The following is an 18,348-nucleotide window of genomic DNA, read 5'->3' as shown; positions in this document are numbered from 1 at the left end:
TGTTACGTCAGTGTCAGTATGTAGCAGAGGCTACACTACCTATCCCCCGTTACGTCAGTGTCAGTATGTAGCAGAGGCTACACTACCTATCCCCCGTTACGTCAGTGTCAGTATGTAGCAGAGGCTACACTACCTATCCCCCGTTACGTCAGTGTCAGTATGTAGCAGAGGCTACACTACCTATCCCCCGTTACGTCAGTGTCAGTATGTAGCAGAGGCTACACTGCCTATTCCACATAATTGTTGCCATATAGTTAAGTGCATCTGTAACTGCAGTGTCCAAATGATGGAAGTGTAATTGTAGTCAAATAAATTGCAGTGGAGGCTGCAATGCAGTTACTGAGGAAGCTTATGAAACACAATAAAATGAATTGGGGGGGGGGGGTGAGTTCATAACTGAGTAAAATAACCAAAATTCTGCAAGTGTTATTGTCGAATGACACAACCATAAAAAGACTTCATGTTTTCGAAGGCTAATCCTAAATTTGTATTTAATTTTAAATATGAATTGCCTTATCTACATACATGTAATGTGCCTTCAATAACCTCAGCACATAAAAGTTGTGTTTAAGCTTTCTTTGGTTCATCATTATTTGATAGTTAGAGCATAAAAACAAGACTACAGTATACTTTGTGCAAGGTGACATAAATTGTAAGATGGATACTATTATAGCTGTGGTATCATATTTCTGTGTCAGTTACAATAATAAATGCATTTTGATTTATTATGGTTAAGTTTGCAGACATAATCAATCTGGGTCAAATAATAAATATAAATTATTATATTAAATTCTACATTGTACATTTGTATGCATTAAATTTTCAACTATATGTAGCCTGTGTTGGGTTGATTAATCTGTGAAAACAATATCAGTTACAAAATAAAAATCAACATGCATGAAGACAAAGGTCAGACGTACTGTTAACCCAGTCTTATCACTATTATTGACAGTTTTGTTTGAATTATGATATAGACAGGAAATATAAAAGGAAAGAAACCTGATGTACTAGTTATAAATTCATGAATTTTAAATATGAGTTATTTCACTAGAACACAAGATATTACCAGAATATGGGATATCACCAAAATACAGGATATCACCAAAATATAGGATATCACAAAAATAAAGATATCATCATTTTATGAGACATCACCAAAATGTCATTGTAGTTATTTCTTCACTAAGCTGCCTTTGTATGAATTGTTTACTCATAATTTTTTAAGTTAATTAGAATTATTTAAATTGCTGATTAGTAACTTTTTCTTTTACTTTTTGAAATAACTTTAAACCTTATAAATTTTGTACAATGTTTATATACCAAAATTATATGGCTTTCCCACTTACAGTGTACTTGTCTTACAGTCATTGTTCTATATGTTTTGTAGTTATTATTCTTTGTTTTATACAGCAATAATTATTACTACTGATATTTTCTTTTATTTTAATAGCATTTTCGAAGCGCTGTTAATGCAGCTAACAGTCGAGCATCCAAGAAAATCATCTCTCAAGAAGATTTGAATCAGATCTTGTATTACCTTCCACAATTAACAGAAATTAACCAAGATTTATTGTCAAAGTTGCAGGATAGAATTGAAAAGTGGTAAATATATGTATTACATAAGTTGTCCGATCTAAAATTGTTTTTAGCTAAACGTAATATTCCAGTAATCAACTGTGCAAGCTAGGTCAGGCATCCTGCTTTTAGCATACCATTCTATACTTCAATACACAGTGAATTTATATACCCCCAAAAGTCCCAGGATGTGAAACCTACAGGATCATTAATATGTACCAAAATGTTTGACCTCAAGTGATAAGTTCTATTCTATGTACAACATACATGTTCATGTATGTTGCTGGAAAGAACACCTTGAAAATCACAAAAAAAGATTAGCATTCTTTCATCAAATCATGAATTTGTCTTATTTACAAAATATATATACCTGTATAATTATTTTCTTAGTGGCAGTTGAGTAATAATCAAGCCATTGGCCAATGTTTAGGGGAACACTTTCAATTGGAAAAACTGCCAGAATACAGAATATACCAGGATAGCCCAGCAATGTGGGGGCATGCATCTTGGGCGAATTTTAACACCTGTCCTCCAGGCAAACACCCAATGACAGACATGAAAGCTGTCAATTGTCGATATTAAACACTTAAAATAACTAATTAAACAATGAACTAGCTAAAGTTTTTCTAGTTTGTCTTTATTAGCTCATTACCACCAAGAAATAGGGTAGATTACCAATCATGGATCCAATATACAGGCAAAGCTATTGAACAACTGCCATTAAGACAAGAAAGTAAAGCAGAAATTGTTGAGCAGCATGCAACATTTTGTTTTGATTGGTTATGTACTAAAACAATAACTTAATATTCTATCAAAGACAGAGCTGATAAAATTGTATTGGCAAGAATCTGTTGACAAGCTGGTGTTGCGTGTTTATCAATATCAGGCAATGACTCATGTGACTTCTTGCGTTTAATGTACGGTAATCAAAGTCACCCTTCTATGTGACAATGCTCAGATACATTTGTCTTTGGGTCAGTGTGTCTTATGTCTATTTCTTTTGACTCATTCAATTAAAAATGGTTTCACAATAATGTATAAAATCATTATTACCATATCTGACCACATGGTACCGGTAAGTACAAGCATGATTGAGCAATGACTGTTGTGTATGTTTGTAACTCACTCCCCCGCATTGATAGGGTCCAGCCTCTGAAAGTTTAGACATTATTATTCATCTGTCACCGTAACGCCATAAGTTACAGCATGCTGTAATTTTGCGGTATTTTACAGGGTATTTTTCATCCTATCGTACTAAGAAATGCGAATTCCAAATATGGAATGATTGCGCATGTACAGTAACCGTCCTCTAGTCATAAAAACAAACATGGTTGCCACAAGAGTTTAACCGGACTCCATAAAAACAAGTTCGCTGATTCTGTTCTAAACATTTTGGATTTCCGCATTCCCATGGTGTATCCTAGGAAAGAAAAGATGTATAATAATAAGGTTATTACGAGAATACCTCAAAGTATACACTCAGACAGTACGCCGCACATTCAGCTATTCCAGCTGTACTGTTTTTGTGCATACTTTGACGTATTCTCGTAATAACCATATAATATCTAAACAATAGAAATTTGTGGTAGTAATAAAATAAAAATGTTTCTTGATGGATTAATTCTTCTTAGAGATGTTTACTTGGTAATTTACACACTCAGCATAACCTCAGTATGTTTTTCTACCTAGGGAGACATGCCCAAAGATATCTGACATCATACTAGGTTTGTGTCCCTTCCTCAAGTTATATTCAACTACATACATCAAGGAATTTGACAGAATGACTTCAACTTTGGAAGAACAATGCAAGAAGTCACCACAATTCGCTACTGTTGTGAAAGAGTTTGAGGTAAGATTCCACAACTCTTGTATACATTGACTGGACAAGCTTAATGACTTTAGAGATTGTAAATAATTTGGTTAATATAAATTTTATTATGTTTGGTAAAGAATGTGGCACTGCTCAGTAAACAGATAAATACCTATTAGTTATAGGGGACTGAAACATACAGCATAAACATTACAATGTATGAAATGTTTGCGCATAGTAATGGAAACGATGTTCAGCAACCTTGCACCCCCCCCCCCATTTCTCTCTCTCACTTTCTCTCCTTTTCTTCCTTCCTTCCTAGTTTCAGTTTTCTTTTTAGTTCCTGTTTGGCTCAGTCCGAAAACAGGAACTTATGGATTGACATCTGTGCATGTGTTTGTGTGTGCATGCTTCCAGACCTATATTTCAAACATGTCTGGACCGATTACATTCAAATTTCACACATACATCATGCATAATATTAAACATATGCACATTAATTTTCATGATTCACGATGGCTGAATGGTGGCCATTTTTTGTGATAAAAAATCCAAAACCGAATCTTGGTTGTTTATGGATGGATTTTGTTAAACCTTGGTACATATATTGGAAATTATGCCTTCCTGATGCACGTCGTTTTGTTTTGCAGATTGAATTCAGATTGGCTGACTGGCGGCCATTTTGTTTTAATGAATGTGGTTCTAGGGCCATATCTATCAATATGGACAAGTACTTGTTTGAAGATCAGATACAAGATAACTGAATGTCAAACATTTTAATGTTAAAAAATCATCATAATCAATGTGTCCGTCCGTGCGTGTGTCAGGACCTGTATCTTAGAAATGCCTAAACCAATCACAACCAAACTTCACACATACATAATACATGACATTATACATATGGACATCAATTTGTTTCACGATCTAATTCAAGATGGCCGAATGGCAACCATTTTTGTACTGTAAAATAATCAAAATTAAGCATTTCTAGGCTGTTTACGGATTTTGTTCAAATTTTGTAATACAGATAAGATTCAAAATGACCAAATGGCAGCCATTTTTGTACTGTAAAATCATCAAAATTAAGCATTTCTAGGCTGTTTACGGTATTTGTTCAAATTTGGTAATACAGATAAGATTCAAAATGGCCGACTGGCAACCATTTTGTTTTAATGAATTTAGTTCTCGTACCATATCTTGCTTTGACTGATTATGTTCAAATTTTAAATATTCATCCTGTTATAGATATATGCATGTATTCAAAATGGCTGATTTTGTTTTAATTAATGCTGCTCCAGAGCAATATCTCTCAATGTTGACAAGTACTCAGTTGACGATCAGATACAAATGTCAATCATTTTAATTTTAAACAATCATCATAATCATATTCCTGACATGGTTATATTCCAGCTATATTGCTATAAACAAAACTATATATCTTAAATTCAATAACTAACAGGGACTGTGCCATGCATGGCTTTTTTTTTTTTACTTTTGACATTAATATGTTAGATTCTATGACCTAAACTACTGCAATGAGTTGAAACTGTGTTCACTAATTCAACATGTTCTGAGCACCAATTATATATAATTATTTATTCTCATCATTTACTTTAACACATCATCTGCTTATGCCACTTTTTTCTCACCTGTGGTGGCTTTCAGCTGGCATGTGGTGGCTTTCAGCTGGCGTGTGGTGGCTTTTCAGCTGGCGTGTGGCCACTTTTTGCTTGCATGTGGTGGCTTTCAGCTTGCATGTGGTGGCTTTCAGCTTGCATGCCGTGGCTTTCAGCTTGCATATGGCGACTTTTAGCTTGCGTGTGGTTTCTTTTAGCTTGCATGTGGTGGCTTTCAGCTTGCATGTGGTGGCTTTCAGCTGGGGTGTGGTGGATTTCAATTGGCATATGGTGGCTTTTAGCTGGCGTGTGGTGGCTATGTTTTTTGCCGGCATGTGGTGGCTTCCACTCACATGTGGTGGCTTTCTGCTGGCGTGTGGTAGCTTTCTGCTGGTGTGTGGTGGCTTTCCGCTGGCATGTCGGGGCTTTCCGCTGGCATGTCGCGGCTTTCCACTGGCATGTCATGGCTTTCTGCTGGCATGTGGTGGCTTTCAGCCGGCATGTGGTGGCTTTCATCTGGCATGTGGTGGCTTTCAGCTGGCATGTGGTGGCTTTCAGCTGGCATGTGTTACCAAAATATTTATGCAGTTTTGATTGTCTCACAATTTCATTCTGTATGTTGAACACCTCTATTATTTGAATTATTTTAGCTGAAACAATTTTTTTTTTTATTTTCCTCCAATAATGTAAATTTAGTTGCATTGTTTTCTGTGATTTCTTTTCAGGTTTTCCACTTTTCCAGTTTCACTGACCAAAACCAACATTGTACTCAATAATGAAAAAAATGAAAAAAAAAAAAATTCATCCATTTAAAAAAATACTTATTGGTTATTGGTGCAATTAATGCAAAAATCATGATAATATAATATACTGGGTTAGATTTGGGTTTAGAATGATTTCAACATTTATGTAATTACAGAGGAGTGAGATGTGTGGTAAACTGCAGCTAAGACACCATATGTTGAAACCAATACAGAGGATACCACAATATAAATTACTTTTACAGGGTATGTATTAGTAGACATTTTGAGAATGTTATCTTTTCAATAATTAATTATATATTTTTGTTTGGTCGTTGTTGCTGTTTGCATGATTGCGATATTGCGATGTTTTTTTTTCCAGAACTTGTGTATTCAGTCATTTTCAATCTCAATCCATAAACGGACTATTAATTTTGGTTATGTTTATCCACCTTGCATGCGTATGTGGCCATTTCTCTGACATGCATTGAAACTTGATACAAAGACACTTTTTTACATTTTTACATTTGCACCTATTTGATTCCTGTGTGCAGTTACCTTTTCTGTGTATATGTGTGTCAGTAGATTTCAATGAAATTTGATACATACATAATCCACTGAGTGAGTGTACTACAGACTCAATGGGAAGGCCAAATCCACTGTACCCTTGGTGAGTGTACCACAGACTCAATGGGAAGGCCAAATCCACTGTACCCTTGGTGAGTGTGACACAGACTCAATGGAAAGGCTAAAGGCACTGTACACTGGGTTAGTTTGTCTCAGACTCAATGGGAAGGCCAAATCCACTGCACCCTTGGTGAGTGTGCTACAGACTCAATGGGAAGGCTAAAGGCACTGTACACTGGGTTAGTTTATCTCAGACTCAATGGGAAGACCAAATCCACTGCACCCTTGGTGAGTGTGACACAGACTAAATGGGAAGGCTAAAGGCACTGTACACTGGGTTAGTTTGTCTCAGACTCAATGGGAAGGCCAAATCCACTGTACACTGGGTTAGTTTGTCTCAGACCCAATGGGAAGGCCAAATCCACTGTACACTGGGTTAGTTTGTCTCAGACTCAATGAGAAGACCAAATCCACTGCACCCTTGGTGACTGTGACACAGACTCAATGGGAAGGCCAAATCCACTGCACCCTTGGTGAGTGTGACACAGACTCAATGGGAAGGCTAAAGGCACTGTACACTGGGTTAGTTTGTCTCAGACTCAATGGGAAGGCCAAATCCACTGCACCCTTGGTGAGTGTGCCACAGACTCAATGGGAAGACCAAATCCACTGCACCCTTGGTGAGTGTGACACAGACTCAATGGGAAGGCTAAAGGCACTGTACACTGGGTTAGTTTGTCTCAGACTCAATGGGAAGACCAAATTCACTGCACCCTTGGTGAGTGTGACACAGACTCAATGGGAAGGCTAAAGGCACTGTACACTGGGTTAGTTTGTCTCAGACTCAATGGGAAGGCCAAATTCACTGTACACTGGGTTAGTTTGTCTCAGACTCAATGGGAAGGCCAAATCCACTGTGTACTGGGTTAGTTTGTCTCAGACTCAATGGGAAGGCCAAAGCACTGTACCCTGGGTTAGTTTGTCTCAGACTCAATGGGAAGGCCAAAGCACTGTACCCTGGGTTAGTTTGTCTCAAACTCAATGGGAAGGCCAAAGCACTGTACCCTGGGTTAGTTTGTCTCAGACTCAATGGGAAGGCCAAAGCACTGTACCCTGGGTTAGTTTGTCTCAAACTCAATGGGAAGGCCAAAGCACTGTACCGTGGGTTAGTTTGTCTCAAACTCAATGGGAAGGCCAAAGCACTGTACCCTGGGTTAGTTTGTCTCAAACTCAATGGGAAGGCCGAAGCACTGTACCCTGGGTTAGTTTGTCTCAAACTCAATGGGAAGGCCAAAGCACTGTACCCTGGGTTAGTTTGTCTCAAACTCAATGGGAAGGCCAAAGCACTGTACCCTGGGTTAGTTTGTCTCAGACTCAATGGGAAGGCCAAATCCACTGCACCCTTGGTGAGTGTGCTACAGACTCAATGGGAAGGCTAAAGGCACTGTACACTGGGTTAGTTTATCTCAGACTCAATGGGAAGACCAAATCCACTGCACCCTTGGTGAGTGTGACACAGACTAAATGGGAAGGCTAAAGGCACTGTACACTGGGTTAGTTTGTCTCAGACTCAATGGGAAGGCCAAATCCACTGTACACTGGGTTAGTTTGTCTCAGACCCAATGGGAAGGCCAAATCCACTGTACACTGGGTTAGTTTGTCTCAGACTCAATGAGAAGACCAAATCCACTGCACCCTTGGTGACTGTGACACAGACTCAATGGGAAGGCCAAATCCACTGCACCCTTGGTGAGTGTGACACAGACTCAATGGGAAGGCTAAAGGCACTGTACACTGGGTTAGTTTGTCTCAGACTCAATGGGAAGGCCAAATCCACTGCACCCTTGGTGAGTGTGCCACAGACTCAATGGGAAGACCAAATCCACTGCACCCTTGGTGAGTGTGACACAGACTCAATGGGAAGGCTAAAGGCACTGTACACTGGGTTAGTTTATCTCAGACTCAATGGGAAGACCAAATTCACTGCACCCTTGGTGAGTGTGACACAGACTCAATGGGAAGGCTAAAGGCACTGTACACTGGGTTAGTTTGTCTCAGACTCAATGGGAAGGCCAAATTCACTGTACACTGGGTTAGTTTGTCTCAGACTCAATGGGAAGGCCAAATCCACTGTGTACTGGGTTAGTTTGTCTCAGACTCAATGGGAAGGCCAAAGCACTGTACCCTGGGTTAGTTTGTCTCAGACTCAATGGGAAGGCCAAAGCACTGTACCCTGGGTTAGTTTGTCTCAAACTCAATGGGAAGGCCAAAGCACTGTACCCTGGGTTAGTTTGTCTCAGACTCAATGGGAAGGCCAAAGCACTGTACCGTGGGTTAGTTTGTCTCAAACTCAATGGGAAGGCCAAAGCACTGTACCGTGGGTTAGTTTGTCTCAAACTCAATGGGAAGGCCAAAGCACTGTACCCTGGGTTAGTTTGTCTCAAACTCAATGGGAAGGCCGAAGCACTGTACCCTGGGTTAGTTTGTCTCAAACTCAATGGGAAGGCCAAAGCACTGTACCCTGGGTTAGTTTGTCTCAAACTCAATGGGAAGGCCAAAGCACTGTACCCTGGGTTAGTTTGTCTCAGACTCAATGGGAAGGCCAAATCCACTGTACCCTTGGTGAGTGTGACACAGTCCCAATGGGAAGGCCAAATCCACTGTACCCTTGGTGAGTGTGCCACAGACTCAATGGGAAGGCTAAAGGCACTGTACACTGGGTTAGTTTGTCTCAGACTCAATGGGAAGACCAAATCCACTGCACCCTTGGTGAGTGTGACACAGTCTCAATGGGAAGGCCAAATCCACTGTACCCTTGGTGAGTGTGCCACAGACTCAATGGGAAGGCTAAAGGCACTGTACACTGGGTTAGTTTGTCTCAGACTCAATGGGAAGACCAAATCCACTGCACCCTTGGTGAGTGTGCCACAGACTCAATGGGAAGGCTAAAGACACTGTACACTGGGTTAGTTTGTCTCAGACTCAATGGGAATGCCAAAACCACTGCACCCTTGGTGAGTGTGCCACAGACTCAATGGGAAGGCTAAAGGCACTGTACACTGGGTTAGTTTGTCTCAGACTCAATGAGAAGACCAAATCCACTGCACCCTTGGTGAGTGTGCCACAGACTCAATGGGAAGGCTAAAGACACTGTACACTGGGTTAGTTTGTCTCAGACTCAATGGGAAGGCCAAATCCACTGTACACTGGGTTAGTTTGTCTCAGACTCAATGGGAAGACCAAATCCACTGCACCCTTGGTGAGTGTGCCACTGACTCAATGGGAAGACCAAATCCACTGCACCCTTGGTGAGTGTGCCACTGACTCAATGGGAAGACCAAATCCACTGCACCCTTGGTGAGTGTGCCACAGACTCAATGGGAAGGCCAAATCCACTGTACACTGGGTTAGTTTGTCTCAGACTCAATGGGAAGGCCATCAACAAAATCTTTGTTTTCTTTTAATCAATAGATTACATAAAGTACCTAGATGATGATTCCCAAGAATATACAGATAGTAAACGTAAGACACATCATTCACCTTTCATCTTACTATGTGTATACACTACAATTACTGATAATATACTTGGACCACAAGAATTAGGGGAGAGAGATATAAACACACTATATATTTTATGAAGCCCATGCTTCACATTGATTGAGTTACAAATGTATGTTACATTAAGTGCAACATTCATGTGGTCATGTGAGTGTTAAGTAAATATATCTTTTATTGAAGATTTGATTGTGCACCCACCATCAAAATAATCAATCAAATGTATGCTACTCAGGAGTCAGATTTCTTGACTACTTTATATAAACACTAACTTGTTATCTATACTTGGATAGTTATATAAAGATATATATGCAACTTGGACAAAATGGTTTTTAGATAAGCTGGGCTATTTATGAAATGGTTTACGATAATATGTTGTGTATCAGTCTGCACCTCCCGGTTATATTGCAGTATTCTCATAATAATTATATCATTACGGTTAAAGCAATGTTAAGTTAACTTGACAATGACTTGAAAATAGTCGGTTAGATACTTGCATTTTTTTATAAAATCTTATTAAGTTTATTTTTATTAACAGTTCTGTTTTTTTCTCTAGGTGCACTCAAACTTGTTAGTGAAATTGCCAGTCATTGCAATAATAGTATGAAACAAATGGTATGTTAGGTTTGTTATCAAAATATGTGCATGTATTGTCATTTAATGTTCATTTTTGCTGATGAGAAAGATATTGTTTTAAACAGTCATTTAAATAGTTTAAAAATTAATGTCGATTTAACAATTAATTCATTCTAAATAAAAGTGAGAATTTAAACTTTTAATGATGATACACCTTATCAAGGCAGACATTGGTGTACATAAGAGGATAGTGAATGATTTGTTTTTACTGGTACCCAAATTAAGATGATTGTTAGATATTCCTGAATGATTTTCCAGTCACAAATATTCACATAAAGCAAATCTCTTTTTAGATAAAGTAACACATCTGTGTGATCATGTTATACAGGTGTATACTGTGGTAAACAATTTAGAATATTTGAACAAAAACAGCTTGCTGGAAAATATTCAACAATTTCAATTATTATTTTTTCATATCTCAAGAATGTTTTAGAAATATAAAAATCATTGTGCAAGTATAGCATTATTTAAGAATGAACATCATAGTAAAAACAACAACACAGATAAAGTACAAATCAAGGTTTCCAAAACTTTGCAATAATCCAATAATTCAACTTTGGTGATCATATTGGATTGGAAAATGCATAAAGATTAGGTTTGTAATAAAAAAAATAGTTTTAGTACTGTATCCCAGGAGTTTTTTTTATTTCAAATTTAAAATCACAATGTATACTTTTACAATAAGTATCACACAATTTCTGTGTTTTAGCTGTGATTATTTCAAAGCAACCGTCTCATCAGAACTGTACATCTGCATGTGTGTATTGATAGCAGTCAGTCTTTGTTGAAATCTGGTAATGCAAATTATAGTGCTTAATTATAATTAAAAGTGTTTTGTGATGATATAGAATTATAGTAATTACAATGGGCAATGTCCATGTTTTGAACTGTGTATCGTGAATAGAGAATGTGATGTAGGTAAGACAACTCAGTAATCAGAAGAACTATTTTTATACTAGAATGGTAGATTGTGCACATGTGTAGCTCTCATGCTTTAAGGATATTTATATACCGGTATTCACTACGTTCAATTACCCACCATAGACTCCGGTCAGTCAAAATGACTATTTTGAACTGTAGGCATTAATCAGCGATTCTGCCGGTGACGGAGAGATAGAATCCAGGTCAGGGGAAGCCCCATGACCTCAAGATTCTTTTACCCCTTACGTCACGAACCCACGTAACCGAGGCCACCTGGCAGCGCCACAGGTAGCCGTCCTTCACTCTTAATTTCTCTCCGCCTCGAGTGGAGATGAAATCTAGCGAGCTCTGCTGGATCGCCTGCTTTTTTTTTCCTGTCCGGATTTATAGCTTGGGTTGTTGCCGCTGCTCGTCATCCGACATGGTAGCTGGTAGGATAAGTTTTCCTTGTCATTTTTACCCTCGTGTCGTTTTCCCCTTTGTGTGTAGTATTTTTCACAGCAAAGAAATCAAAATCCGGCGCCACTACGTAGTCACATGTTGATTTCATGGCGGCATATTTTGCAATATATAGATGTAATGACAGCACCAGGGCTCGCTGCCGTTTTCTTTCCGGTCTCCTCGTGTTTCGAGTCGACCGTGCAGTGGTTATATTCAGAATTTACCAGCATAGAAACCCGCATCCGAGATACTTTGTCGTAGCTACGTGCAGGTTTCAGGGTTTTTGCGTGAAAGCGTGATTTTTTCACTGGAGTTCTGAGGCCTGAGATTTTCTGTCAGAGCCATCAAGATCGCTGAGACTGATCGCGTCACAGCAAGGTCGCGCGTCCAGTAAACAAATCGGTTAAAGTGAGTTGCGTGTTTTGCATGAGTGGAAAGTCCTCACGCTCGGCTACCGGTACTTCATGTATCGGGACGTCGAGTAAGAGGCCCGACGGTGGAGGTACCGATATTTTTCTCGGTCTCCCCCGCTGATCGGAGGGCATCCTCACAGTCTGTTTTTTTTTCAGGCGGTGGTTTACCCGATTTTACCGGCTGCAACGAGGCTGTGCCCCTGGAGGCTTTCCTCCTATGGGGCCCGTTGCGGGTCTCTTTGTGGACCCTTCCTCGCACGGCACCGGGTTTGCCTCCGAGTTGAGGGCTTTGGTCGAAGGACTGTCGGGGCAATTGCGTCCCTGGCAGGCCGAGTAGATCAGACGCAGTCGGAGCGAGCTGTCTCCACTGTGTCCCCTCGGTGGGCAAGCAGGAAGAGACACGAAAGCATGTTTGCATTCAAACACGTCTCTTCCGGGGAACCCCCGTTCCCAGTCACGGCTCTCCCACTATTTTGGGGGGTGGCCGAGGCTCAGGCTAATTGCACCGGTCCTTCTCTGGATCCGCAGGCACTGAATGCCAACGGGGTGCTGGCAGCCAAGTCTCCGATCTCGGGGCAGGGCTTTCAGGGCAGGGCACGCGTTGACCCCCCCACTTTCAGCCAGCTAGGGTTCGTCACGTGGTAATGGTACAACGGTAACGAATTTATCCTTGTGTCCGCTCCCCGCTGTGGGTTTTGACTCCTTTCTTACCGAACCACGGGCGTCCCCAGTAGGAACCAACCCTGTCATGAGACGCACAGTCGAACACGCTCCCTCTCACATTTTTTAAGTTAAAGGAGACACAGTTCACTCGCGTTGGATACAGCCGGTACTCCGGGCGGTCCCTCAGAGTCTTCCATCTGTATGACTCGGTGAGCCACGCTTTTGGGGTGAGGTGGAGTATCATCGATCCCAGTGATACAATGTATATACCCCCACCCTTGATTCTAAAGCGACCACCTAAGGTTGCTTCAACACTTATGGGATCACGGGCGTCAAGATCCAAAGCAACCCCGTCGGCACATCTCTCCCTTGTCCGTCTGAGTGCCAAGTGGGGCGCAGAGCACGCAAACGGTGTTGATGGGCGGCGTTGGTCAGCCGCGGAGGATGCAATGCTTAAGGCCCCTGGGTGGGAATAACGTTAGGCAACATTTCCCACTGGACCAAACGCTACCCGGTCGGTGTGTTTCGGGATCAGACCCCATAGCGTGGGATGAGACCAAAACACCCCCAACCGGATTCCAAGGCTCCTTCCCCAGACCCCGGTACCATGAATTTGGCAAACCGGGCAAAGGGGGTAGCCACGTTCCATGGGTGTCTTTGCCAATTGAGGACGACCCATCTAGCCCTGAGGGCAGAGTTGCTTGAGCGCATTATTATGCGTGCCCAGCACTCTGGTGACCTTGGGGGCAGAACGCACCAGCCTCCTAGACCAGGCGACATTTTTACTGGTGGGCCACCGCACATCTACGTGCGACACCCCCTAGTGTTGCCTGGCTCGCTTGGCCAGGGCCACTACTGTGCTACGAGACGCGGCCTTAGACGCACGTGTTTTCGCCGACAAGCTGAGCCGGGGTACGTCCCCACCTCAGTGACGCAGACTGTACACCCTCCACCCTCTTTGTTCAGGGAATGGTGGGTACAGTCTCGGAGCTTCGGAGTGCAATGAATCAGAGGGTTCAGATCGAATCCGCTAGCCAGTTGGTCCTGCCATGGGCAAGCGGAGGGCACCCCAAGCACAGAAAACACAATGCCCTAGGTCGTTGTCCGCTAGCCAGAGTCAGCCAGGAGGCAAGCGCCTATACACTTCCATGGGAGGGAAGGGTAGTGGCGCTCCCCCAGGGAGGTAAGAGCCAGGTGGTGGCTCCTCACCCTCTCTGGGCGGACGTCTACCCGGCAGCAGGGGAAGCATGTTTGACGCTCACCTCTACAACCGGGGGGGACAGGCACGTGTTCGGTGAGTGGCCAGGTCACAACTTAGTGACTACTTCAGGCCTTGGGGAACTCACCTCATGGGGGAAGGGAGCACCCCCCCTCGCAACTGCCGAACACATGGCCACACATCCCTGTCGTACACAGATTGCGCCGGTGTAGTCCGGTTTGAAGACGGCGGGTGACCGATACCTGGACCTTTCCAGGTGGTGACATCCATTTACGGCATACCGCTGAAATCTCCATTTCCCCCCGTCAGTGTCTCCCCTGTTGGGCACTGCCAGGGGACTCCCGCAAGGCGGAAGCAATCAGACAGGAAGTAGCAGTTTGCTGGGGAAAGACGCCATACACAGGGTACATCAGCCGGAACTAAGTCCAGGCTTCTACCCAAATGTGTTCGTAGTACCAAATCTACAAGTGGCAGGCGTCCAGTTTTGGACCTAGACAGACTGAATCAGTACGTGCCCCTCGATCGGTTCCACATGGAGACACCATTCAGGGTTCTTCTCTCCATCCACCGTTTTGACTGGCTAGCCCCGCTAGACTTAAGCGGGGCCTACCTGCACGTACTGATGCACCTAGCGAGTTGCCATCTCCTTCGAATCGCCCAGCTGGGCCAAGTATTCGAACTTCGGTGCCCCCCCCCCCCCCGTTCGGGTTAGGCACAGCGCCCTACGTGTTCACCAGAGGGATGAAACAGGTAGTGTTGCTGCTTCACCAGATGTCGGTACACCTCAATCTGTACCCAGACTACTGGTTACCAACAACCCGGGCAAGGTAATAGCCAAACGCATCAGGCTAACACAGGATTTACTTCACCAGTTGGGCTCGTTAGTAAATCGACAAGTCCCACCTCGAGCCAACGCGCAGTTGGTATCCCTGGGCATGGAGTTTTGACACAGGGGTAAGCTTGGCTTAGCTATTTCAAGCATATTGCTTAGCGCTAAGCAGCCTAGTCGAATGCCTAGTCAGCGTTCCCTCAGTGTCCCTCCGTGAACTAATGCGGATCATCGGAATGATGACCTCGGTTCGAAGGGTCATTCCCCAGGCCGCACTACGCAGCCGCCCGGTATAACGCTTGTTATAACGCCGAGCTCTCCTATGGGAACTAGATAGGTGGGTTTCAATCTCGGACCAAGTGAAGAAAGCCCTGCCCTAGTGGTCGTTACTGACCAACCTCGGGCAGAGGGGCCCCCTTGGACCCGTTCGCCGCAGGTATGACTCTGGTAACAGATGCCTTCCCCCAGGGTTGGAGAGCGCATCTATTGGACGAACAAGCCCAAGGATATGGCTCCCGCATAGTTTTGGGACCACCATATCAACCGGCTCGAACTGTGAGCAGTGTACTTAGCACTACCACGCTTTCTACCTGCACAGACATCGCAGCGGTGGTCTCCTTCAAGAAGGAGGGGGGGGGGGTATGCATTCCCCATCGTTGTCAGTCCTAGCGGAGCAAAATCCTCCTTTGGTGCCTGGAATACAATGTGGAGCTAACCGCACACCACCTTCCAGGGGTGAGGAACAGTCTGGCGACGCCCTTTCAGGGCGACTTCGTCTCCAGAACACGGAGTGGCTGATACCCCAGTGGGTTAGCCTCCAGGCTGTTTCGGCTGTGGACGGTCCAAGGTTAGACCGTTTGCCGCACCCTGGAACACCAAGCTCCCAACGTACGTAACACTCCTGCTGACTCCAGAAGCCTGGGCCAGAGTCGCTTTGCTACCCCGCGGACCCACTTAGTTGTGTACGCTTTTCCTCCCTTCCCGCTAGTCCACCGGGCACCGGAGAAGACTTCGACAGGTGCACACCTGCATGTTATCATTGGTCGCACCCAATTGGCCAAACAGGGCCTAGTTTCCACTTCTGTCGGAAACGATAGTCGAAACACCAGCAGTGCCGACGGCGCACTACCACGAGCCCAGCGGGTATCACTTACCCACATAGAGGCTCTCATTAGACCCGCACATACGAAAGCTTTATCTGAGCGGGCTGCCAACGTCCTGGCCAGGGCGAACAGGGATTCCACCAATGCAGCCTACATTTCTAGGCTGCGAGCATACACTGGTTAGTGTAGCGGAAGGGAGATTGATCGATACCATCCCTCTATTGGCCAGGTAGCAGGCTCCTTCGTCCACCTGTTTGACGAAGTGGGTTTGTCCTACGCAGCGATCGTTGGCTACAGGTCGGCCTTGTGCCCCACCATACAAACGTACGGGAACAAGACTAGCCGATTGTCCTATTTTTAGGAGACTATTTACTGCTTTCCAGACGCCAAGACCCCATACAAGGGAGCTGCCCAACTGGGACTCGTCGGCTGTGTTGTCTGCTCTAAGCAGACTGCCTTTTGAGCCTCTCCAATCAGCAAATAGTCTTCCTACTGGCCCTCGCCTCAGGTAGGCGCCGGTCAAAGCTAGGCGCGCACTATCCTTTGCGGACGGTTGTGCCGCTTTCATGGGTGATCAAGTTGTACTAAGACACGAATCGGGTCCTCGCCAAGAACCAAATCCCAGGACACGATCCTCAACCGATCGTTGCCCCGGCTGGCAAATATTGTCAGTCCGGAGGATCAGGAGGAATTGCTTCTCTGGCCGGTCCGAGCGCTGAGTTGCTACGAGAACCGTACCAGGTTTTCTAGACGGGGAACCAAACACATGTTTTTGCGTTACGGCCCTGACAAGCGGGATAAGCCGGTTTCCCCGACTTCCATCCCCAGGTGGATTACTGCGACTGTACTGGAGGTCTATAATACACTATCCTCCTCAACACAGACCTTGCAGAGACACCAAGTACAAGAACATGAGGTCCGTGCGATTGCGAACTCACTAGCGCTAGCGTCAGGTGCCCCCCCTCAAACACATTCTGAGGGCAGGCTTCTGGAGAACGCAGAACGTCTTCATCAACTACTACCTAGGAGACACCCAATCTATTGAGCAGGGTCACTTCAGGTTAGGCCCCGTCGTAGCGGGTCAGGCCTTGTTTGCTGACCCAGCCCGAACGACTGCAGGGGCCTCTGCGCATAGGCGATAAGTCAGTCTCTGCATTTTTGCGGGCAGATTGTCTGTTCCACTAGCACTTCCTGGAAGCTCCCAGGTTTCGCTTCTGTCGACCTACGCCCTCATGCGAACTGTTTTGGCCCTACTTCAAGCTTATCACCCCCGAGTTCGGCTTGGGTCTAGCTTTCTCGGGCACACCGAACCCTGTCACCACAGCAGCATTGGCTTCTTGCTTCTGGGACAGCACAGGCAAGGTAAGACACCACCCTTCTTGGGTCTTAACTTAGGTTTTTGGGTTTGTTTTTCATCCCGGACTGGGGGAAAGTCTTTCATCATTCTCCTTTTTTTTCTGTTTGCTCGGAAAAACCCGCCACCTATCGGTGTCTGACTCTGCCTACAGTTCAAAATAGTCATTTTGACTGACCGGAGTCTATGGTGGGTAATTGAACGTAGTGAATTTAGGCGAGGGTTCTCCGAACCCGCCTATTCATAGTTCATACCCACCATAGACTCTGGGTCCCCCCCAACCTCCCCACTCTTTCCGTCACGTTGGTCTAAGTCCTCGAGGCGGAGAGAAAGGAACCAGAGTGAAGGACGGCTACCTGTGGCGCTGCCAGGTGGCCTCGGTCACGTGGGTTCGTGACGTAAGGGGTAAAAGAATCTTGAGGTCATGGGGCTTCCCCTGACCTGGATTCTATCTCTTCGTCACCGGCAGAATCGCTGATTAATGCCTACAGTTCAAAATAGTCATTTTGACTGACCGGAGTCTATGGTGGGTATGAACTATGTGAATAGGCGGGATCGGAGAACCCTCGCCTAAATCTATGATTGTCTTTTCAGGAAAACTTTAATAAAATCCTAGAAATTCAACACAGTCTTATTGGCAATGTCAATCTTGTACAAGCTGGAAGGGTGAGTATATTGTTAGTATTTGAGACTACCAAGAACAGCATCAACATTAATTTCAGAAAATACATTGAATTTTTACCAACTTTAAACACTGATCTACATTGGGTTTATCATTCAAAAACAATAGTTTACTTAAAAATATCATATTTGGCCATAAAACTTGACAATTTATATTCATGTATA

General features: G+C 43.9%; 1 protein-coding gene across 1 annotated transcript in view; it reads left to right on the top strand.

The window, feature by feature from the left end:
* The window catches only part of LOC102804491 (uncharacterized), a 57,511-nt gene that overhangs the window by 16,039 nt on the left and 23,124 nt on the right, over positions 1 to 18,348 (top strand). Inside the window, exons 4-9 of the mRNA XM_085497254.1 lie at positions 1,451 to 1,602; positions 3,265 to 3,424; positions 5,921 to 6,008; positions 9,840 to 9,890; positions 10,480 to 10,538; positions 18,097 to 18,168. Of these exons, the coding sequence (XP_085353380.1) occupies positions 1,451 to 1,602; positions 3,265 to 3,424; positions 5,921 to 6,008; positions 9,840 to 9,890; positions 10,480 to 10,538; positions 18,097 to 18,168 (582 nt within the window). The remainder of the gene's footprint in view (positions 1 to 1,450; positions 1,603 to 3,264; positions 3,425 to 5,920; positions 6,009 to 9,839; positions 9,891 to 10,479; positions 10,539 to 18,096; positions 18,169 to 18,348) is intronic.

Source organism: Saccoglossus kowalevskii, chromosome 3 (genome assembly GCF_978046115.1).
Source record: "Saccoglossus kowalevskii chromosome 3, keSacKowa6.1, whole genome shotgun sequence".
NCBI classification, from domain to species: domain Eukaryota; kingdom Metazoa; phylum Hemichordata; class Enteropneusta; family Harrimaniidae; genus Saccoglossus; species Saccoglossus kowalevskii.
This window is presented reverse-complemented; position numbering and strand designations above follow the sequence as displayed.